Here is an 18932-nt window from a genome sequence, read left to right as displayed (position 1 = left end):
TACCAGCTGTACATATATAATTATATACTGGAGATGCCCAGGTTATACCGGCTGTACATTTATAATTATATACAGGAGATGTTCAGGTTATACCAGCTGTACATATATAATTATATACAGAAGATGCCCAGGTTATACCTGCTGTACTTATATAATTATTATATACAGAAGATGCCCAGGTTATACCAGCTGTACATGTATAATTATATACAGGAGATGCTCAGGTTATACCGGCTGTACATATATAATTATATACAGAAGATGCCCAGGTTATACCAGCTTTACATATATAATTATATACAGAAGATGCCCAGGTTATACCTGCTGTACATATATAATTATATACAGAAGATGCCCAGGTTATACCAGCTGTACATATATAATTATATACAGGAGATGCCCAGGTTATACCAGCTGTACATATATAATTATATACAGAAGATGCCCAGGTTATACCAGCTGTACATATATAACATATATAATTATATACAGAAGATGCCCAGGTTATACCAGCTGTACATATATAATTATATACAGGAGATGCTCAGGTTATACCAGCTGTACATATATAATTATATACAGAAGATGCCCAGGTTATACCAGCTGTACATATATAATTATATACAGAAGATGCCCAGGTTATACCAGCTGTACATATATAATTATATACAGGAGATGCCCAGGTTATACCGGCTGTACATTTATAATTATATACAGGAGATGCTCAGGTTATACCAGCTGTACATATATAATTATATACAGAAGATGCCCAGGTTATACCAGCTGTACATGTATAATTATATACAGAATATGCCCAGGTTATACCAGCTATACATGTATAATTATATACAGGAGATGCTCAGGTTATACCGGCTGTACATATATAATTATATACAGAAGATGCCCAGGTTATACCAGCTTTACATATATAATTATATACAGAAGATGCCCAGGTTATACCTGCTGTACATATATAATTATATACAGAAGATGCCCAGGTTATACCAGCTGTACATATATAATTATATACAGGAGATGCCCAGGTTATACCAGCTGTACATATATAATTATATACAGAAGATGCCCAGGTTATACCAGCTGTACAAAAATAATTATATACATTAAGTATAATGAAAGACATGAGATCACAAAAAAAACTTTCACAGAACTAATTGAAACAGTCATTTTAATGGATAATATAAAATATAACAAATAGACGTAATAACAAAAAAAAAAAATAGTTCCGTCCATAAATAATATATGTACAAGGTATCAAGAATCACTGCTTTATATATAACAAGAGAAATGAAGGTAACTACAGATTGCGCAGACTGCAGACCTGCATGACCGTGACCTCCAGTATCCGGTGACCCCCAGATTATATCAGATAACTGTCATTCTTTGTCCTATTGTGAATAAACAAGGACCTCTGTGCCCTCTCCGGACATACAATGGCGACTACTTGCTCTCCTCTGCCATTAGGATGTGTCCTGCTCGCTGACTTTGGTGGCAAAACATCTTGGAAATATCCCGATGCTGCCATTGCAGTGACCCTCCAACCATTCTTCATTTACTATCAGGGACAAAAATGTAGTGAGATATAAATTCCAGGAAACACCTAGATAAGATCCATAACATCACCTGGAAGCCCCACTAACCTCCCAACTAATCCCATCATTCATAGGTGGGTCAGGCAACCTGGTATAGTGGTCATACTTCAACCCTGTGCGTATGGTATAGTGGTGTTGTTTCACCCCCTTGCCTATGGCATAGTGATCAGACTCTACCACTTTGTCTTGTAAAGTGGTCATCCAAAAAATGGATTGCTCAGCAGGGGTTGACATTGAGAAGGAAATGTGTACAAGGTCCTGGAGCATTATGGAAGTGATGACCATTCTCTTGTAATACCATTCACAGCCTACGGACCTGAGTGGTGCTGTTTCTGCACTCTTACAAAGCCACTTTAAAGAAACAATGTAAAGCAAAATCATGGGAAGGAAAGTGTTACCTTCAGAGAAGATATCAATGAAATCACCCTGCTTAAAGGGTAGGTCTTCAGGTCCCTCCGCCGTATAAGTATAGATGGCCTTCATGCGAAATAGGATGGGCCTCCCCACACAGCAGGAGTCCTGCACAAAGGAGCAGTCTCAGTACTCTTTATACATACAAGCTAAAAGGGTTGTACCGGCTTAGCTTGTTAAATTTATTTTTCTTCAAAAACAACGCTACTAAAGTCAATAGATTGTGTCTGATATTGCAGCTGAACATCATAGTAAATGAATCTGGACTGCAGTACCACACACAACCCGAGGACGGATGGGGCATAGTTTTCAGAAGAAAGCAGTAATGTTTAACAATCCTTCACAGAGTGATGTCCAGACGTACTTACCTTACAGCACAGCATCAGTCGCTTGTTGTCCGCTTGTGTCCACATCCCTGGTAGGTCTCCGTCATCCTTCACCAACGTTAACCGTTTACTCTCGCTATCCCTGTAACTGATCGATACATTATCAATGATATACAGCCATACGTACTATGGAGGAGGAGACACCCAAAGTTACTGCTTGTCTACTGTTACCCAGCAAATCTCTAAATATATTTACATGGGATAATTAGACTGGTATTTATATCCTGAGCTGAAATCACAATTCAGCAGACCAGCATTACCTGCTTGTTCAGTGTCTCCATAGGGCTTGCTATTGCGATATTTAGTCTGGAAAGTCTTTACACCAAGATAATCATAGATTATTAGGAGATCACCTTAATTTGTAAAGGGGTGTATCTGACAAAAAGCTTGTTGTCAGTCTCCAGTGACTGCAGCTCTGGAGTATAATACAGGATGTAACTCAGGAACAGTACAGGATGAGTAATGTAATGTGTGTACACAGTGACTGCACGAGCAGAATAGTGAGTGCAGCTCTGGAGTATAATACAGGATGTAACTCAGGATCAGTAATGCATGTACACAGTAGCTGCACCAGGAGAATAGTGAGTGCAGCTCTGAAGTATAATACAGGATGTAACTCAGGATCAGTACAGGATCAGTAATGTAATGTATGTACACAGTGACTGCACCAGCAGAATAGTGAGTGCAGCTCTGGGGTATAATACAGGATGTAGAGTGCCTTGGGAAAGTATTCGGCTCCCTGGAACTTTTCAACCTTTTTCCCACATATCATGCTTCAAACATAAAGATACCAAATGTAAATTTTTGGTGAAGAATCAACAAGTGGGGCACAATTGCAAAGTTAAACGAAATTTATTGGTTATTTTAAATTTTTGTGGAAATTCAAAAGCTGAAAAGTGGGGCGTGCAATATTATTCGGCCCCTTTAACTTAATACTTTGTTGCGCCACCTTTTGCTGCTATTACAGCTGCAAGTCGCTTTGGGTATGTCTCTATCAGTTTTGTACATCGAGAGACTGAAATTCTTACCCATTCTTCCTTGGCAAACAGCTCGAGCTCAGTGAGGTGTGATGGAGATCGTTTGTGAACAGCAGTTTTCAGCTCTTTCCACAGATTCTCGATTGGATTCAGGTCTGGACTTTGACTTGGCCATTCTACCACCTGGATATGATTATTTGTGAACCATTCCATTATAGATTTTGCTTTTTGTTTGGGATCATTGTCTTGTTGGAGGACAAATCTCCGTCCCAGTCTCAGATCTTTTGCAGACTCCAACAGGTTTTCTTCTAGAATGGTCCTGTATTTGGCTCCATCCATCTTGCCATCAATTTTAACCATCTTCCCTGTTCCTGCTGAAGAAAAGCAGGCCGAAACCATGATACTGCCACCACCACGTTTGACAGTGGGGATGGTGTGTTCAGGGTGATGAGCTGTGTTGCCTTTACGCCAAACATATCGTTTGGCATTGTTGCCAAAAAGTTCGATTATGGTTTCATCTGACCAGAGCACCTTCTTCCACATGTTTGGTGTGTCTCCCAGGTGGCTTGTTGCAAACAACACTTTTTATGGATATCTTTGAGAAATGGCTTTCTTCTTGTCACTCTTCCATAAAGGCCAGATTTGTGCAGTGTATCACTGATTGTTATCCTATGGACAGACTGTCCCACCTCAGCTATAGATCTCTGCAGTTCATCCAGAGTGATCATGGGCCTCTTGGCTGCATCTCTGATCACTCTTCTCTCTTCTTGTTTGAGATGAAAGTTTACAGGGACGGCCGGGTCTTGGTAGATTTGCAGTGGTATGATACTCCTTCCATTTTAATATGATCGCTTGCACAGTGCTCCTTGGGATGTTTAAAGTTTTGGAAATCATTTTGTATCCAAATCTGGCTTTAAATTTCTCCACAACAGTATCACAGACCTGCCTGTTGTGTTCCCTGGTCTTCATGATGCTCTCTGTGCTTCAAACAGAACCCTGAGACTGTCACAGAGCAGGTGCATTTATACTGAGACTTGATTACACACAGGTGGATTATATCTATCATCATTAGTCATTTAGGACAACATTGGATCATTCAGAGATCCACAATGAACTTCTGGAGTGAGTTTGCTGCACTGAAAGTAAAGGGGCCAAATAATATTGCACGCCCCACTTTTCAGTTTTTGAATTTCCACAAAAATTTAAAATAACCAATAAATTTAGTTCAACTTCACAATTGTGTCCCACTTGTTGTTGATTCTTCACCAAAAATTTACATTTGGTATCTTTATGTTTGTAGCATGATATGTGGGAAAAGGCTGAAAAGTTCCAGGGAGCCGAATACTTTCGCAAGGCACTGTAACTCAGGATCAGTACAGGATCAGTAATGTAATGTATGTATACAAAGACTGCACTAGAATAGCGAGTGCAGCTCTGGAGTATAATGCAGAATGTAACTCAGGTTTCGTACAGGATCAGTAATGTACTATATGTACACAACGACTGCACCAGCAGAATAGTGAGTGCAGCTCTGGAGTATAATTCAGGATACAACGCAGGATCAGTAATGTAATGTGTGTACACAGTGACTGCACCAGCAGAATAGTGAGTGCAGCTCTGGAGTATAATACAGGATGTAACTCAGGATCAGTAATGTACATACGGTGTAAATAAATAAAACAGAAGAACGCCTTATTGTCGTACCTAAGTTCAATTTTCATCTTCTCCCCTTGCTGTTGCAGTTTGTCCCTGAGAAGGCGCTGTAACTCCTGGTAAGTGATGTTCTTGCTCACTGATAGATCAACAGTGAACTCTGTGTGCACCAGTATTGTGATGACATCCTTCTCTAATGGTGCAGACATCTCGTCTTCCATGTTACCTTTGTCAATTTCTGTTATTTCCTGTCTCAAAAAAAAAAAAACAACAATCGTTACACTGGGGTAAATTTATTGTAGATAAAGGAGAGCTCGATCCTAAAGGCCTTTTTACATTTAGCGATGCACCAGCGATATGACCCGGTCAGGATCGCTGGTGCATCGCTAAATGATCGCTAGTGAGCTGTCACACAGGCAGATCTCACAGCGATGCAGCAGCGACGCAGTGCACGATACTCACCTTTCACACACAGCGATCCTGACGTCCTCCCTCCCGCATCCACGCGTCGCTCGTCGTCACAGCAGGAAGCCCCAGCAGGAAGCTGACGACGAGAAATGGAGCCGCGCCATCAGCGATGGACAGCGGGGGAGCCGGTCGGAGGTAAGTATCACACATAGCGATATCACTAGCAATATCGCTATAACGTCACAAAACCAGTGACGTTTTAGCGATATTGCTAGCGATATCGCTTAGTGTAAAACCCCCTTAAAAGTTAAAACTCTGCAGGATTTCCAAAAGACAATGCATTTTTTTCATCTAGTTTTAAAGAGTAGAAAAAAAATCTTGGCTATTTTATCTGAAACAGCGCCACTCTTATCCATGAGCTGTGACTGGTTTTGAGCTTCTACTCAAGTGAAAGACTAAAGGCCCTTTTACATTTAGTGATGCACCAGCGATCCGACCAGCGATCCAACCCGGTCAGGATCGTTGGTGCATCGCTAAATGATCGCTAGTGAGCTTTCATACAGAAAGATCTCACAGCGATGCAGCAGCGACGCAGCGCACGATACTCACCTTTCACACACAGCGATCCTGGCGTCCTCCCGCCCGCGTCCAGCGTCGCTCGTCTCACACAGCAGGAAGTCTCAGCAGGAAGCAGACGACGAGAAATGGAGCTGCGCGATCAGCGATGGACAGCGGGGGAGCCGGTCGGAGGTAAGTATCACACATAGCGATATCGCTATAACGTCACAAAACCAGTGACGTTTTAGCGATATTGCTAGCGATATCGCTATCTGTAAAACCCCCTTAAGATGCAATATCAAACACATCCTATAGTTACGGGTGGTTCTGTATATACATAATTACCTCAAGTAACCATGAGACGGTTAGAAGATACACATACGAGCAGTTTTCCCACCTGCTTGTATCATTTATATGTAAACCTAAAACTATCTCTCTCCCAAGTAAAGATACTGACATGACTCTTCACCTTTTCGACTTCTTGCGTGACCGGTGCACAACTTTGCAGTGTGACAACCATTTCTACCCTCTGAAGGGGTCTGTAAGGGGCGGCTTCCGTGATTCCTGTGGGTGCAGTCATCTCCACTGGTCCTGGATGGACAGATGCCTCCACTATTTGATTTTCTAGAGAAGGAACACTCTTCATCTCGTCTTCCTCTTGGACCATTGTGGTCAACACTTGTTCTTCTTCAGAATATGGATCTTCTCTTTTCGGGTTCTAAAATACGAGGGGTAATTTTAGCAAAGCTCGAAACAAACAATACTAAAGTGTGACTATTTCATCTCCAGAACATGTGATACCTGATTGGGTACCGATGGATCCGTCATCTGCAGTAGTGGTAAATGCTGAGATGATAGCATATTACCTAGAATAGACAATAAATTAGCACTATTTCCCAAGATTTCAGACCTCCTATATGGTCAGAGATGCTTGTTACACTGCTATGGCCTGATTCTGATTCAATATATCCATGAATTTCAAAAGCCTATTGGTCAGTCGCACCTATAATCTATGAGTCAATCATTGCATTTTAAAAGGCATCTGCCATTAAGACATTCAGCCCGAGGTGGGACCCTTGCTAATTACAAAGTGTCACTTTATAATGATGGGAATATCTTTTTAAAGAGGGATTTGCATTCAATAAATAGACTCTCAAGTGCCATTGATAGAGCATCTGAAATGTAGCATGCAAACAGCTTGTGCCCCTTCTTGAAGTGTACATGTTTCTCTTAGGTCTTTGGCTTTCAAACAAGTTCACAGGGCTAGTCACAAGAGCTCACACCAGTGCAATTTACTATCCCACTACCAATCCAGGGCTATACAGTGCCTAGAAGTAGTTGTCTACAACAAATGTTTCAGATTTTTTCCCAAAAAAGTACAACTATTCCAAGTAAATCCTTCACATTGCTCACCAACAGTCTTTGCATTGGGTCTAGTGGGCGGCATCTTCATGGGGGGTAGGGGAATCCCATTATTAATTTTCTGTTGAAAAATACATAAATGAAATCTTTACTAAAACCCTTAGAAACAAATTCATAGCCCGACAACCCCTTTAAAGAAAAAGAAGGTGCTGTACTTACCTTCATATCGGCTTTAGGTGCGTCCACCAGTTCCAAAATGTTCTTTGGAATGAGAATTTTCTATGAGAAGGAAGCAAAAAGAGAAATTATGTTGGGCTAATACAGGGATACAACGAGAGTTTCTGTATACAAGGCACCTACTTGCCCATCATGGATGACAGTTGCCCAATCTCCATGTTTGTGCAGTACGTAGACGATGTTATTGGCTTTCACGGCCACCTCTCCAGTATTTTCAGGATAATAATGGACCATAACGCGGTGGTATCCAGCATCCCCACGTCTGTGAGGGTCACAGGTTACAGGTTAGGTCCCTAGTGCTGGGAAAATGCTTAATTATTTGCATTAAGGAGAAGAAGATGAAGAACTTACGGGCATGGCAGGTAATATCCCGGCTTCTGCAGCAGAGGAGACATTTCGAAAAAGTTAATTATTTTGTAACGAAAAGCAGATTATCTAATGCAGTAATGGTCTCATAATCCAGAAATCAGGTTCTCGATATTGTCCATTTCATTTTAGAATATAGGTCTTTCAATAAGAACTTACCTGAGGACGGAGGGGCTCAAACCCACTATACTGGTCATTGGGAACCACAGATGAGATGACCTGGGTAGAAACTTTGGAAATTAAGTAAGGATTTGCAATAAAAAGATGGACAGTGCAAAGGAACTGTAGTGTTACATGGAGACCATTTACATAACAGACTGTCCAAATCATACAAGGGTGAACTATGTATGCTAGGGTCTCACGAGCAGGGTCGTCTTATTTTGCTTTAATTATTGTAGTTAACGTTGTTACTTATGACTTGTGTTTTGGAACTGTTAAACTGTAAAGCGCTGCGGAATATGTTGGCGCTATATAAAGATTATTCTTATTATTATGAAGCTAAATAATACTTTTTCTGGACCCTGCTGAGTTATAGATGCTTGCTGACAAGTTTAGTTGCTGATATTTATAGACCGGGGGTTGAGTCAGTTTATGCGAAACGCTCTTTGCTCACCTTGGGTTTACCCAGGAAATCTATAGAATTAAGCCGTTCCACTTGCTGCTTTCGAGGCCTGAAGAATTTCCCGTCTGGCATGGGGATCGGCTGTAGCAGTTGTTGACTCTGTAGGAAGAATGCACAATCCATGGTGAGATCGGCTCTAGGATGCAACATGTAAAAATATCATTATACCAAGAGCAGAAGGAGTCTGGATACTAAGGATCCCAGGACAGAAAACTTTGCACAGTATGAGATGTATAGGCACCTTGTCTACAAACACAATAAGTATATAAGCATGGGAGTCCTCTTTACCCAGCCCTCATATCAAATGCATATCAAATGGATGAACACTGTAAATGCAAAATAAAAATCATTAGGTTTTCTCCAGGAGAGGGTGAGGCAAGAAGGACTCACATGCTTTTTCTAGGAGGGTGGGGAAAGCAGAACTCCTATGCTCTCTCTAGGAGAGGATGGGGAAAGCAGGACTCCCACGTTCTCTCTAGGAGAGGGTGGAGCATGCAGGACTCCTTTGCGTTGTCTAGGAAAGGGTGGGGCAAGCAGGACTCACATGCTCTCTCTAGGAGTGGGTGGGGCAAGCAGGAATTACTTGCCCTGTCTAGGAGAGGGCCGGGAAAGCATGACTAACATGCTCTGTCGAGGGCAGAGAAGGCAGGACTCACATCCTCTCTCTAGGAGAGGGCGGGAAAAGCAGGACTTGCATGCTCTCTCTAGGAGAGGGTGAGGCAAGCAGGACTCACATGCTCTCTCTAGGAGAGGGTGAGGCAAGCAGGACTCACATGCTGTCTCTATGAGAGGGTGGGGCAAGCAGGAGTCCCTTGCCCTGTCTAGGAGACAGCTGGGAAAGCAAGACTCACATGCTCTCTCTAGGAGAGGGTGGGGAAAGCGCATACACATGGCATAACTATACACAGGAAGTCCCCTGGATATAGCCAAGTGTGAACCGCGCGTTGGGGTGCCTGCTGCTATAAGGTATAGACAAAGACTCTCTTTTTTAGCACCTTATTTCCTTGAATAACCCGTTTTGTTGTAGCATTAGCATTTTTTATTGGGGATTAAAGTCTCAGCCATTCTAACATTGGATACCTCTGGGCATTACTAGCACTGCATTTGAGTATTACATTAATGTCCCTGAGTTATGGAAATTAACCCCTTAATGGACTTTTTTGTCTGGGGATTTGTATTATTGCACAAGCACTTTACTTCTTTCATTGTTGCACAAATACTTTATTGATTTATGAGACTTTCCCTGACTTATGTATTTGCACTTTATATACCATCTTAAAGGAAAAATTTCTTTCTACAACCATTGGTTACCATTTCTTAGGCCCAAAAATATTTAACTAGGAGGCTTTTTTGCACCTTATACTATAAATATTATTTATCTTGGCCTTCATATGCCAAACTGTGCAATGAATATATTTTGTCTATGTATGTCATAAGATATTTTCTGCAGCATTTTTTTGTATTTGTGATTCCCCACATTTACATTGTTGCATATACCTATTAAAATAAAAATTGTTTTTTATGGTGAAAAGCTTCCATTTTCTTTTTGGGTATCTATGTATTTTTTGGAAGTACCTATTTATTAGGCAATATATATCTATCTGGTTTATTTACTTACCCGAATTTGATCCTGTGCGGCATCTAGCTTGGCATTCCTAATATCCCCTGGCAGCCAAATGACAGCCTCATTTATCTTCTGCTGAGCACTCTCCCATTTCCCCAGGTAGCAGAGTATAACCGCAGTGTTATACAGCACCTACACCAAACACAACAGGATTAAAGAGTCTATTACAGCTGTCTCAGTGCTGCCCCTAGAGGTCAGCCTTGGCATTGTTAATCAATGTCATCTCTTGAGATGTCTTCATACCTCCCAGGTGTAGAGCAGGTGGTTCAGACCCAGCTGCTTGTAATCTATAACACTGTTGTTCCTGAGCTGGGCCATCGCCAAGTGGCAGTCAGCTAAGGCCTTCTCATACCTGGCGAAAAGAATTCACATTACACAGTAATCCAAACACAGACCAAAATCAATTACTGAGTCACAGATCAAAATCAGCAGTGTGCACCAGGAGGGGCATCGGTATAAGAAATCAAACCCTTGACTGCACCAACATTTACCCAAGAAACCACAAGGTTGTTAAACTTCGCATCCCCAATCGCCTTACCATCAGCCTATCCATAAAGAGGCCATATTTCCTAATAGAAAATTGCCAATAGTGAAATTCTCTAGGATTTTTTTTTTTTACATACCCCCAAATGGAATCTCTTACCACTTCAGCTTAAAATGCACATAGCTTCTCTGGAAGAAACCAACGGCCAGACATGGGTCCTTAGTTACACACTGACTGTACGCCTGCAGGTAGTGAGAGGTTAAATATTACAGTGCTTATTAATATATTAGGGGTTACATACCCGCAGATGCTGTATTCTATTACTGTACCCAAATTGGTCCCGCTACTAGGGTGTAGGGACACATCATATCAACACATCTTGAAGTTTCCAGGAAGAATTACAGAGGAACAGCACAAAGTACAGCTCACTGAACATTACTGCGTTATCAGTATTTTTATAATCATTCGCTGAATCATGAACAGGATCACCGACTTCAGAGGTCAGAAATATGTGTAATGCATTTGACTTCCTTGTCCCAGGGTGACAATAATACCTTATATACCACTCCTCATAATTCTATTCATTGCTAGTCATAAAATGCCAATCCACCATACTCACTCCATCTCCTGCAGGTACGTGGCACCACAGGTACCAGGAAGCCTTGTACCTCCAGCTCTAATGCAAATTTACTCTCTAGTTTTATGTACATTTCCAGAATCTTCATATACTTTGGGGTGAATATATTATGGCAAAAATTTTGCTTGTTACATGATTGATAAATAATTTTTACATCGAATATGTCTGTCTACAAACGATTCTCCAATTTTACGGCATCCCCCTAAAAGAGTGAGACTTTTTGCCATTGCAGTTTGTAAATTTAACTTAGACCTATTTGCATTGCTAACCACGACCTCTCCCCACCAACTTATTAAACATGGCAAAAACAAAATGTTTTGCAAAAAATAATTGGCTTAATTCATTATTGCATTTGTGCCTTTTTTATCTAATTTTGGTTGTTTTTTATTTGAACCAAATTCTTCTTTTAATTTGAACTTTTTTTGTAAGCGTTATAGATAGATAGATAATAGAGAGATGATAGACGAATAGATAGGTAGATAGATAATAGAGAGATGATAGACAAATAGATAGATAATAGATAGATGACAGATAGATAATAGATAGCTAATAGATAGATATGGGATAGATATATAGACAGATGTGGTTTGTAATTAACAGATGTTTCTAGCTGATTCGTCAACTGATACTTTTTAAAAAGCTGTTACATTTTTTGCACATATATATCACAGTCCCCCGCTGGAGTGATTTTATGTACATCTGTATTTTTATTTTGTTCATTTTAGCTAAAAGTGAATTCTTGCTCTAAAAAAAGGCACCAATAATAGGTAAAATACAAAACTAAAAAGTATTTTTGATGTTGCACAAAACTCATAAAACATAAGAACCATTTTGAAGAATTTTGGTAAAAAAACATCAAATACAAGACAAGGAAAAGTGACTTCCATGCAGTCATTATCTACAATTTGGTATCTATAGAATATAAGGATACACTGTACAAGTAACTATCATAATATCCAAATATAATAATGCTATATAGTACCTGTGTATTATAATGATAGAGATACTATATACTGTACAAACAACACTGTCCAGTTAAACTACAGAATGCTGCTATACACCAAAAGTGGGATTAGGGGGTGCCCAGGAAATCTTGGCCACTGGCAGTGGCATGCCTTTCAGAGATCACACACCCTATATAGCAGCCATAGTCGAGCAGTAACTATTTCCTAAGAAACAATGGCCTAGATTAATCAATTGCAATTTACTAAAGACATTATAAGTCTTGTGATATTTGAGGACTATTTTGGGGCCAAATTTATGAACCTCATGCATATTTTATAATTTTAATCGCTAAATAAAAAAAAGTGTTAGTTTTTTGTCTTTAACCCTTTTCTGTGACATTTTATTGCAAAAAGTCAAAAATCCTCTAAAACGTCACACATTCATGTCAAAGGTCATGTTAATCCTCAACTGTGCTAAAGTAAAATTCGGCAGAAACCTTGTGCCGGGCAGGGACTAAAGTGACATACACCACATATAAACGAAGGCAACATTTGGAAAAAGTCTAATTCCATGAACCAGTCTAAGCAAACTTGTCTGGGAAATCTAACAACTACTGAAACCACTAAAAAGAGCAAGTTACACTAGAATCCTGGAGAAACAACAATGATGAATGTTCCCTATACTGATCCCTTTGTGAGGTCAGATTTTTGAGGCCACACCTGTAGAGCACTCAGGAAGTCTTCACTCAGGACATGAATATATCCAATATTAAACCAGATTTTGGAAGGAGGATCCTCGATGCTGGTGAAACTCTTCAAGGCAGAGTCCCAGTCTTTCTTCTCCGTGGCCAGGACTCCTTGGTGCCAGCATTTAATCAGATCCTTGTAGGGCATCTTCTTCAAGGCCAGTACAACCAGGATATAGGAGAGAATGGAGCCAGATTCAGGTAGACGCAGGTGTATGTAGGAGCCTCGGTCTATCAGGAAGTGTGAGCGCTCATGTCCCTCCCTCAGTAATGACAGAGCCGGCTATGAAACTCCAGCCTTACATCACTATGAAGAAATCGGGACTGGCTTGTTTACCTGAAAGGACGGCTTTGTGTCCCAGCTTCCTTATCCAACAACCTATAGATTGCAATCTTCCATTTGCCCCAGAGCCATCATACCTGTATAATATGTGCACATGTTTTTTTTTTTTAAAAGGTTTTGGAGCATAAACTCTCCAAATCCCCTTCAAAACCATGGAGGTTCTCAATTTCTGCTCCGAAAAACTACAAATAGACTCCATGTACACATAGCGTAATAATAAGCATTAAAGTTGTTTCCCTACTTACTGTAGTACATTTGTCTCCTAGCTTTATGTGTCCACTCTGAGTTTGGGCCTCTACTGAACCTCAAAACAGGGCTCCCAAAGTCATGTGTGCAAAATGGTACTGATGGAGAAAGTTATCCTGGCTGGACCCCCAGTGATCACACTTTTTCCACATATCCTGTCAAATGGTAACATTTTGTGAGAAAACTCACGTTCAAAAGCCGGCAGCACTTTGGACGTGGCAGACGTGCTGCGTACAAAGTGCTGCCGATTACTGACCGTGGGAACGTACCCTAAAATTTACAGCGCCGTTTTTCCACTTGTAGCAAATCATTGTCACCAAGATCGAGTAAGCTGAGATGGGGGAGGTGTTTGTGGGGTCTTGTAATGTGTCCATTCATAATCTAGAGAGACAAGTGAGGATTTGCATTTCTAAATTGGAGCGTTGCAGAACAACATGCAGTCGTTGCATCTAGTGAACATGTGGAAAGCTGGAATTCAGATGACCAGGTGAAGAGCTCCAGAGCAGGATCCTCTTTCCATCATTGGCACCTGCTTCCCATGTGAATTGCATATCACATATAGTAGCAGTGTATAGATTTTTTTTTTCCTTGCTTTTTCCCTTTTTTTTTCTTCTTAGAACAAAAGTTGCATAATAACCCCTTTGAGTTCCATATGTTTATTTTACCCAGCCACTTGTTTTTGTTTTCCCTTGAAAGTTTTAATAAGAAAAAAGTGTGTGTGATTGAAATATATTTCTTCCCCTAAAAGCTGTATTAATGGAAACAGAAAAGTTATGCGTTTTGAAATGGAAAAAAATTCACAATCTCTAAAGGTCTAAAAGTGCAGTAACATCTTGTGGGATTTTTTGTGTTTTATTACATGAGCTGCTTTAATTATGAAGATTACTGTATTTCCTTATCAGGTATTTCTGTGTGGCGCTCACACATGTGAAATGACGCATTACAATAAAATCAATGAGCTGTCTGTTTAACACATGGATATACTTGGTCCTCCAGGGAAACGGAGCCCCAGTCCACAACCCTCCAGTGTCACTCTTTGTCCTCTCAATGCCTCAGTCCCTGCCAGAATCACAGATATCCAAAAAGATTTCACCAGAACTCAAGAGATTTGCCATTTCTCCAAGTTTCAGTTTTATTATTTTTTTTTTAAGTGTGTGTGCGCGCGCGTGGGAGGGGGCCTTGCATAGTATGGGTTAAATACACTATATTTTATTGTTTAATAAAGGAGATAGATCTGATAGTATTAATATTAATCATTGCAGTAACCTAGTCTCTCCAGGAGAGGGCGCAACTATTTTTTTTTGGTCCATAGATTTATCAATGACGTTTTTTCACTATTTTTACAAATTTAAAAAAAGGCAAATTCAAATGGTTAGCTCTCTAATAGGTCTCTGCAGGTGCCTTCTGTGATAGAATTGACTTTTTTTTGGTCATTTTGGTGACTAAAAAGTCCTATGCCCCCCTAATAATAATTACATAGTGGACAGAAATCCTAAATTCTGGCTACCATGGCAAACATAAAAAGAGAAAAAAACAGAACACAAAATAGACTTTAAAAAGGCAGAAATCAAAAGAATAAAGTGCAAATAAATAACAGTCAAATACTACCAGAAATTAGAATAAATTTATGGCTGTGTTCAGACAGTGGCCTCCAAACAAATTGTTCTTCTGCAACTGGACTGAAATGTGCCACAATGATAAAGTTTTGCAAAAGACGCATATTAACCACATCGTCCCTGAGGGCAGAGTCTTTTCTATTTTCTTTTGTGGTCTCTATGGGACTTGAACAATGCTATAAAATAACTCCATCACAGAAGTAAGGCAATGTGCACTAGGGTGACCGCAAAAAATCAATGTCGGAATTTTGTCTGTCTGGACCCCACAAAACGATTCCCCTTTCCAGATATTGAGATAGCCAAAATTTGAGCTCGATCAAACGACGTTAACCCGTGCCGCTCGTCGCTCAAAGTTTGAAAAAATCCAAATTGAGGTATTTTAAGATTTAGGTATTTTGCATAGTCTGTTAGACTATAAAGAATGTGACAACAACATTGCAGAACTAGCCCTGACCAAATTTTCGAACCATTTGTGGTATCTGAATGCAGAGTTGGTGGGATTATCGTTTTTTGATCCCACCATTACAGACAATGAAAAGTTGTTAATGGCTAATAAATTGCTCAGTAGCACAGATGAACCATCAGAGCACGCTAGGGTTGTAAATCCAAAAGTTAGGAAAGAAAAATTAAAAGAGGTAGGAAGTAACCGACTTTAACGACCTTCTGACAAAAGATGAAGAACAAAAGCAATATGTCCTGCAAGTTGTAAGCAAATGCCGAGCATTATATTCTGAGGTTTCAAAAACTACTTTAACAAAAGCTCTAGAATAGATTAGATAACTATGTAAAATCATCAACTCATGTAGGTTCTCTGATGGTTCATCTGTGCTACTGAGCAATTTATTAGCCATTAACAACTTTTCATTGTCTGTAATGGTGGGATCAAAAAATGATAATCCCACCAACTCTGCATTCAAATACCACAAATGGTTCGAAAATTTGGTCAGGGCTATTTCTGCAATGTTGTTGACACATTCTTTATAGTCTAACAGACTATGCAAAATACCTAAATCTTAAAATACCTCAATTTGGATTTTTTCAAACTTTGAGCGACGAGCGGCACGGGTTAACGTCGTTTGATCGAGCTCAAATTTTGGCTCTCTCAATATCTGGAAAGGGGAATCGTTTTGTGGGGTCCAGACGAACAAGATTCTGACATTTTTTCCCCCCCATATGAGATCCGGTCACCCTAATGTGCACACAGAGGAGCTTATTAACGACGATGAATTACAAAAGGCTCCACAGAAAAGTCGCTCAAGGAACACTTGAAAGACTCAACACTCATCTACAAGTGCTTTTCACTAAATTAGAATATCATCAAAAAGTTTATTTATTTCAGTTCTTCCATAAAAAAGTGAAACTTATATAGAGTCATTACACACAGAGTGATCTATTTCATGTGTTTATTTCTGTTAATGTTGATGATTATGGCTTACAGCCAATGAAAACCCAAAAGTCGTTATCTCGGTAAATTAGAATAATTAACAAAACACACCCACAAAGGCTTCCTAAGCGTTTAACAAAGTCCCTTAATCTGTTTCAGTAGGCTCCACAATCATGGGGAAGACTGCTGACTTGACAGATGTCCAGAAGGCAGTCATTAACTCACTCAACAAGGAGGGTAAGCCAAAAAAGGTTATTGCTAAAGAAGCTGGCTGTTCACAGAGTGCTGTATCCAAGCATATTAATGGAACGTTGAGTGGAAGGAAAACGTGTGGCAGAAAAAGGTGCAGAAGCAAACGGGATAACCGCAGCCTTGAAAGGATTGTTAAGAAAAGGCCATTCAAAAATTTGGGGGACATTCACCAAGAGTGGACTGCTGCTAGAGTTATTGCTTGAAGAGCCACCACACACAGACGTATCCAGGACATGGGCTACAAGTGTCGCATTCCTTGTGTCAAGCCACTCATGACAAATAGACAACGACAGAAGCATCTTACCTGGGCCAAGGAGAAAAAGAACTGGACTGTTGCTCAGTGGTCCAAGGTGCTGTTTTCAGATGAAAGTAAATTGTGCTTTCTTCTCGCCACGACAGTACCCACTGAGTGAGGGGATCTGCCCCTAGGAAAAGGAAACCTACAGAAATAAGAAGGGCGCCTCCCCTCGCTCCCTCAGTTTGTTTCCTGCTTCTACGGGAACCTGGATGAAGAAGAGGATACCTGGGCTAGGAAGCTGCCTGTGCGGTGTCCGTGAGAATAGCAGGAGCTGCAGTGCCAGAAGCAGCGTCTGGGGAGTCCTGCTGGTCAGCTCACCCCTCGTCTGGGGATGGATGGCGTGAGGCTGGGATCTGCAATAGGCCGCCCTGGCTCACGTGGGAACGCAGTGTGTGGGAGCACTCATCCAGGAGGAGCGGGGTGCGGGCATTGGCCACCCGGCTCTTCCATTAGGCCAGGATCGGCGTGGCATCAGTTTAACCGGGCCGCGAGTGTGAAGTGGCCTGTAAGCACTCCTGCCCAGGAAGTAATTGGAGAGCTTCCGGGGGGGGAGCCGGTGGATTTGGCATGACGCCAGCGCATGCGCGGGAAGAAAGAAAAAAAAAAAGAAATTAAAGTGCGCTCCTGACCTGGAAGTGGGAGGTTGGCTTCCAGGAGGGAGAGGCTGGGGAGACACCAGCGCGGATTAATAAAGAGAATGTGGTGCAGCTGAGCTGGTGTGCCATGATGTCCTCCCCAGGAGATTCCATAGTGCACCCCCAGGAGGGAGAGGTGCAGGGGCACAGTAAAAGCAGGAGCAGCAGTGGACTCTCCCGAGAGGGTGACTCCACGCAAGATAGTAGGAAGTCTGTGAAGTCTTCGTCTCATGCTGTGACCCCGCCTCAGAAATCGGTACCGGCTAACAAGCTTCACTGGGTGAGTGTTACAGAACTCTACCTATTAAGTTAAATGCCCCTTCTTTCTGTGTGCCCCTCAGGTTAAAAAGTCGGCAAAGTCTAAACATAGAGAATGTGCTCTGTGTTCCCAGCCTCTTCCCGATAACTAACCTAAGAGGCTTTGTCAAGCCGGTATTAATCAGACTCTGGAGGAAAAGTCATCCGTCAGAGCGAGTGATATAAGGCTCATGATTAGGCAGGAGCTCCAGGGCCTCAAGAGCTCGGATAAAGCTGGAAAACATAGGTCCAGCATGAGGGAAGCTTCTCCAGTTTCTAGTCTGTGTTCTGACAAGGAGTTAGATCTACCGATTCCTCTGGGGTGTCATCATCTTCGGATGAAGAAGGTCGTTCATGTTTCCCTGTGGATAATGTCGACAATCTAGTGAAGGCAGTTCGAGGGACCATGGGGATTACGGATGGAAAAGAGGCTAGGACCAAGCAAGAGGTTATGTTCGTGGGCCTCTCTGAGGAAGAGGCGAACATTTCCCATAATAGCTGCAGTAAAGGATGTGGTCAGAAAGGAATGGGGGAAGCAAGGACAGAGAGGGTTCCTTCCTTCAAACTCAAAGAGAAGATACCTCTTTGATGACGACGACCTCACAACTTGGTCTAAGGTAGACACCACGGTAGCTTCAACCTCAAACCTCAAGATAAAGTTGTCATTGCCGGTAGTTAACTCCCTATCATTTTGGTTAGATATAGGTCATCTCGCTAATGGGGTCCCGTGGGTGTTGAGAGCTTTGAGGGTGGTTACCACGTATGCTAGTCCCTTTGGATGGGGAGCTTATTTACACGATAGCACAGTCCAGGGACAATGGTCCATACATTAAATA

At 41.2% G+C, this 18932-nt stretch overlaps 1 protein-coding gene across 7 annotated transcripts in view; it reads right to left on the bottom strand.

Moving 5' to 3' along the window:
• Positions 1-1169: 1169 nt before the first annotated feature.
• The window catches only part of NOXA1 (NADPH oxidase activator 1), a 35065-nt gene continuing 17302 nt past the window's right edge, over positions 1170-18932 (bottom strand). For 3 of the 7 annotated variants that reach the window (XM_073556085.1, XM_073556083.1, XM_073556084.1), the window contains exons 3-17: positions 10858-10940; positions 10458-10566; positions 10209-10346; positions 8582-8689; positions 8128-8187; positions 7954-7979; positions 7726-7864; positions 7585-7644; positions 7417-7486; positions 6805-6869; positions 6461-6721; positions 5089-5285; positions 2390-2495; positions 2009-2129; positions 1170-1573 (exon numbers count right to left, since the gene is read on the bottom strand). In XM_073556085.1, the coding sequence (XP_073412186.1) occupies positions 1479-1573; positions 2009-2129; positions 2390-2495; positions 5089-5285; positions 6461-6721; positions 6805-6869; positions 7417-7486; positions 7585-7644; positions 7726-7864; positions 7954-7979; positions 8128-8187; positions 8582-8689; positions 10209-10346; positions 10458-10532 (1521 nt within the window). In that variant the 5' untranslated portion in view covers positions 10533-10566; positions 10858-10940 and the 3' untranslated portion in view covers positions 1170-1478. Of the gene's footprint in view, positions 1574-2008; positions 2130-2389; positions 2496-5088; positions 5286-6460; positions 6722-6804; positions 6870-7416; positions 7487-7584; positions 7645-7725; positions 7865-7953; positions 7980-8127; positions 8188-8581; positions 8690-10208; positions 10347-10457; positions 10567-10857; positions 10941-12999; positions 13296-18932 lie in introns of those variants that run through there. The other 4 variants (XM_073556086.1, XM_073556087.1, XM_073556081.1 and 1 more) reach the window with 3 other exon arrangements.

The sequence above is a fragment of the Dendrobates tinctorius genome, unplaced genomic scaffold (assembly GCF_039654945.1).
Source record: "Dendrobates tinctorius isolate UK_male_01 unplaced genomic scaffold, ASM3965494v1 ptg000231l, whole genome shotgun sequence".
NCBI lineage: Eukaryota > Metazoa > Chordata > Amphibia > Anura > Dendrobatidae > Dendrobates > Dendrobates tinctorius.
This window is presented reverse-complemented; position numbering and strand designations above follow the sequence as displayed.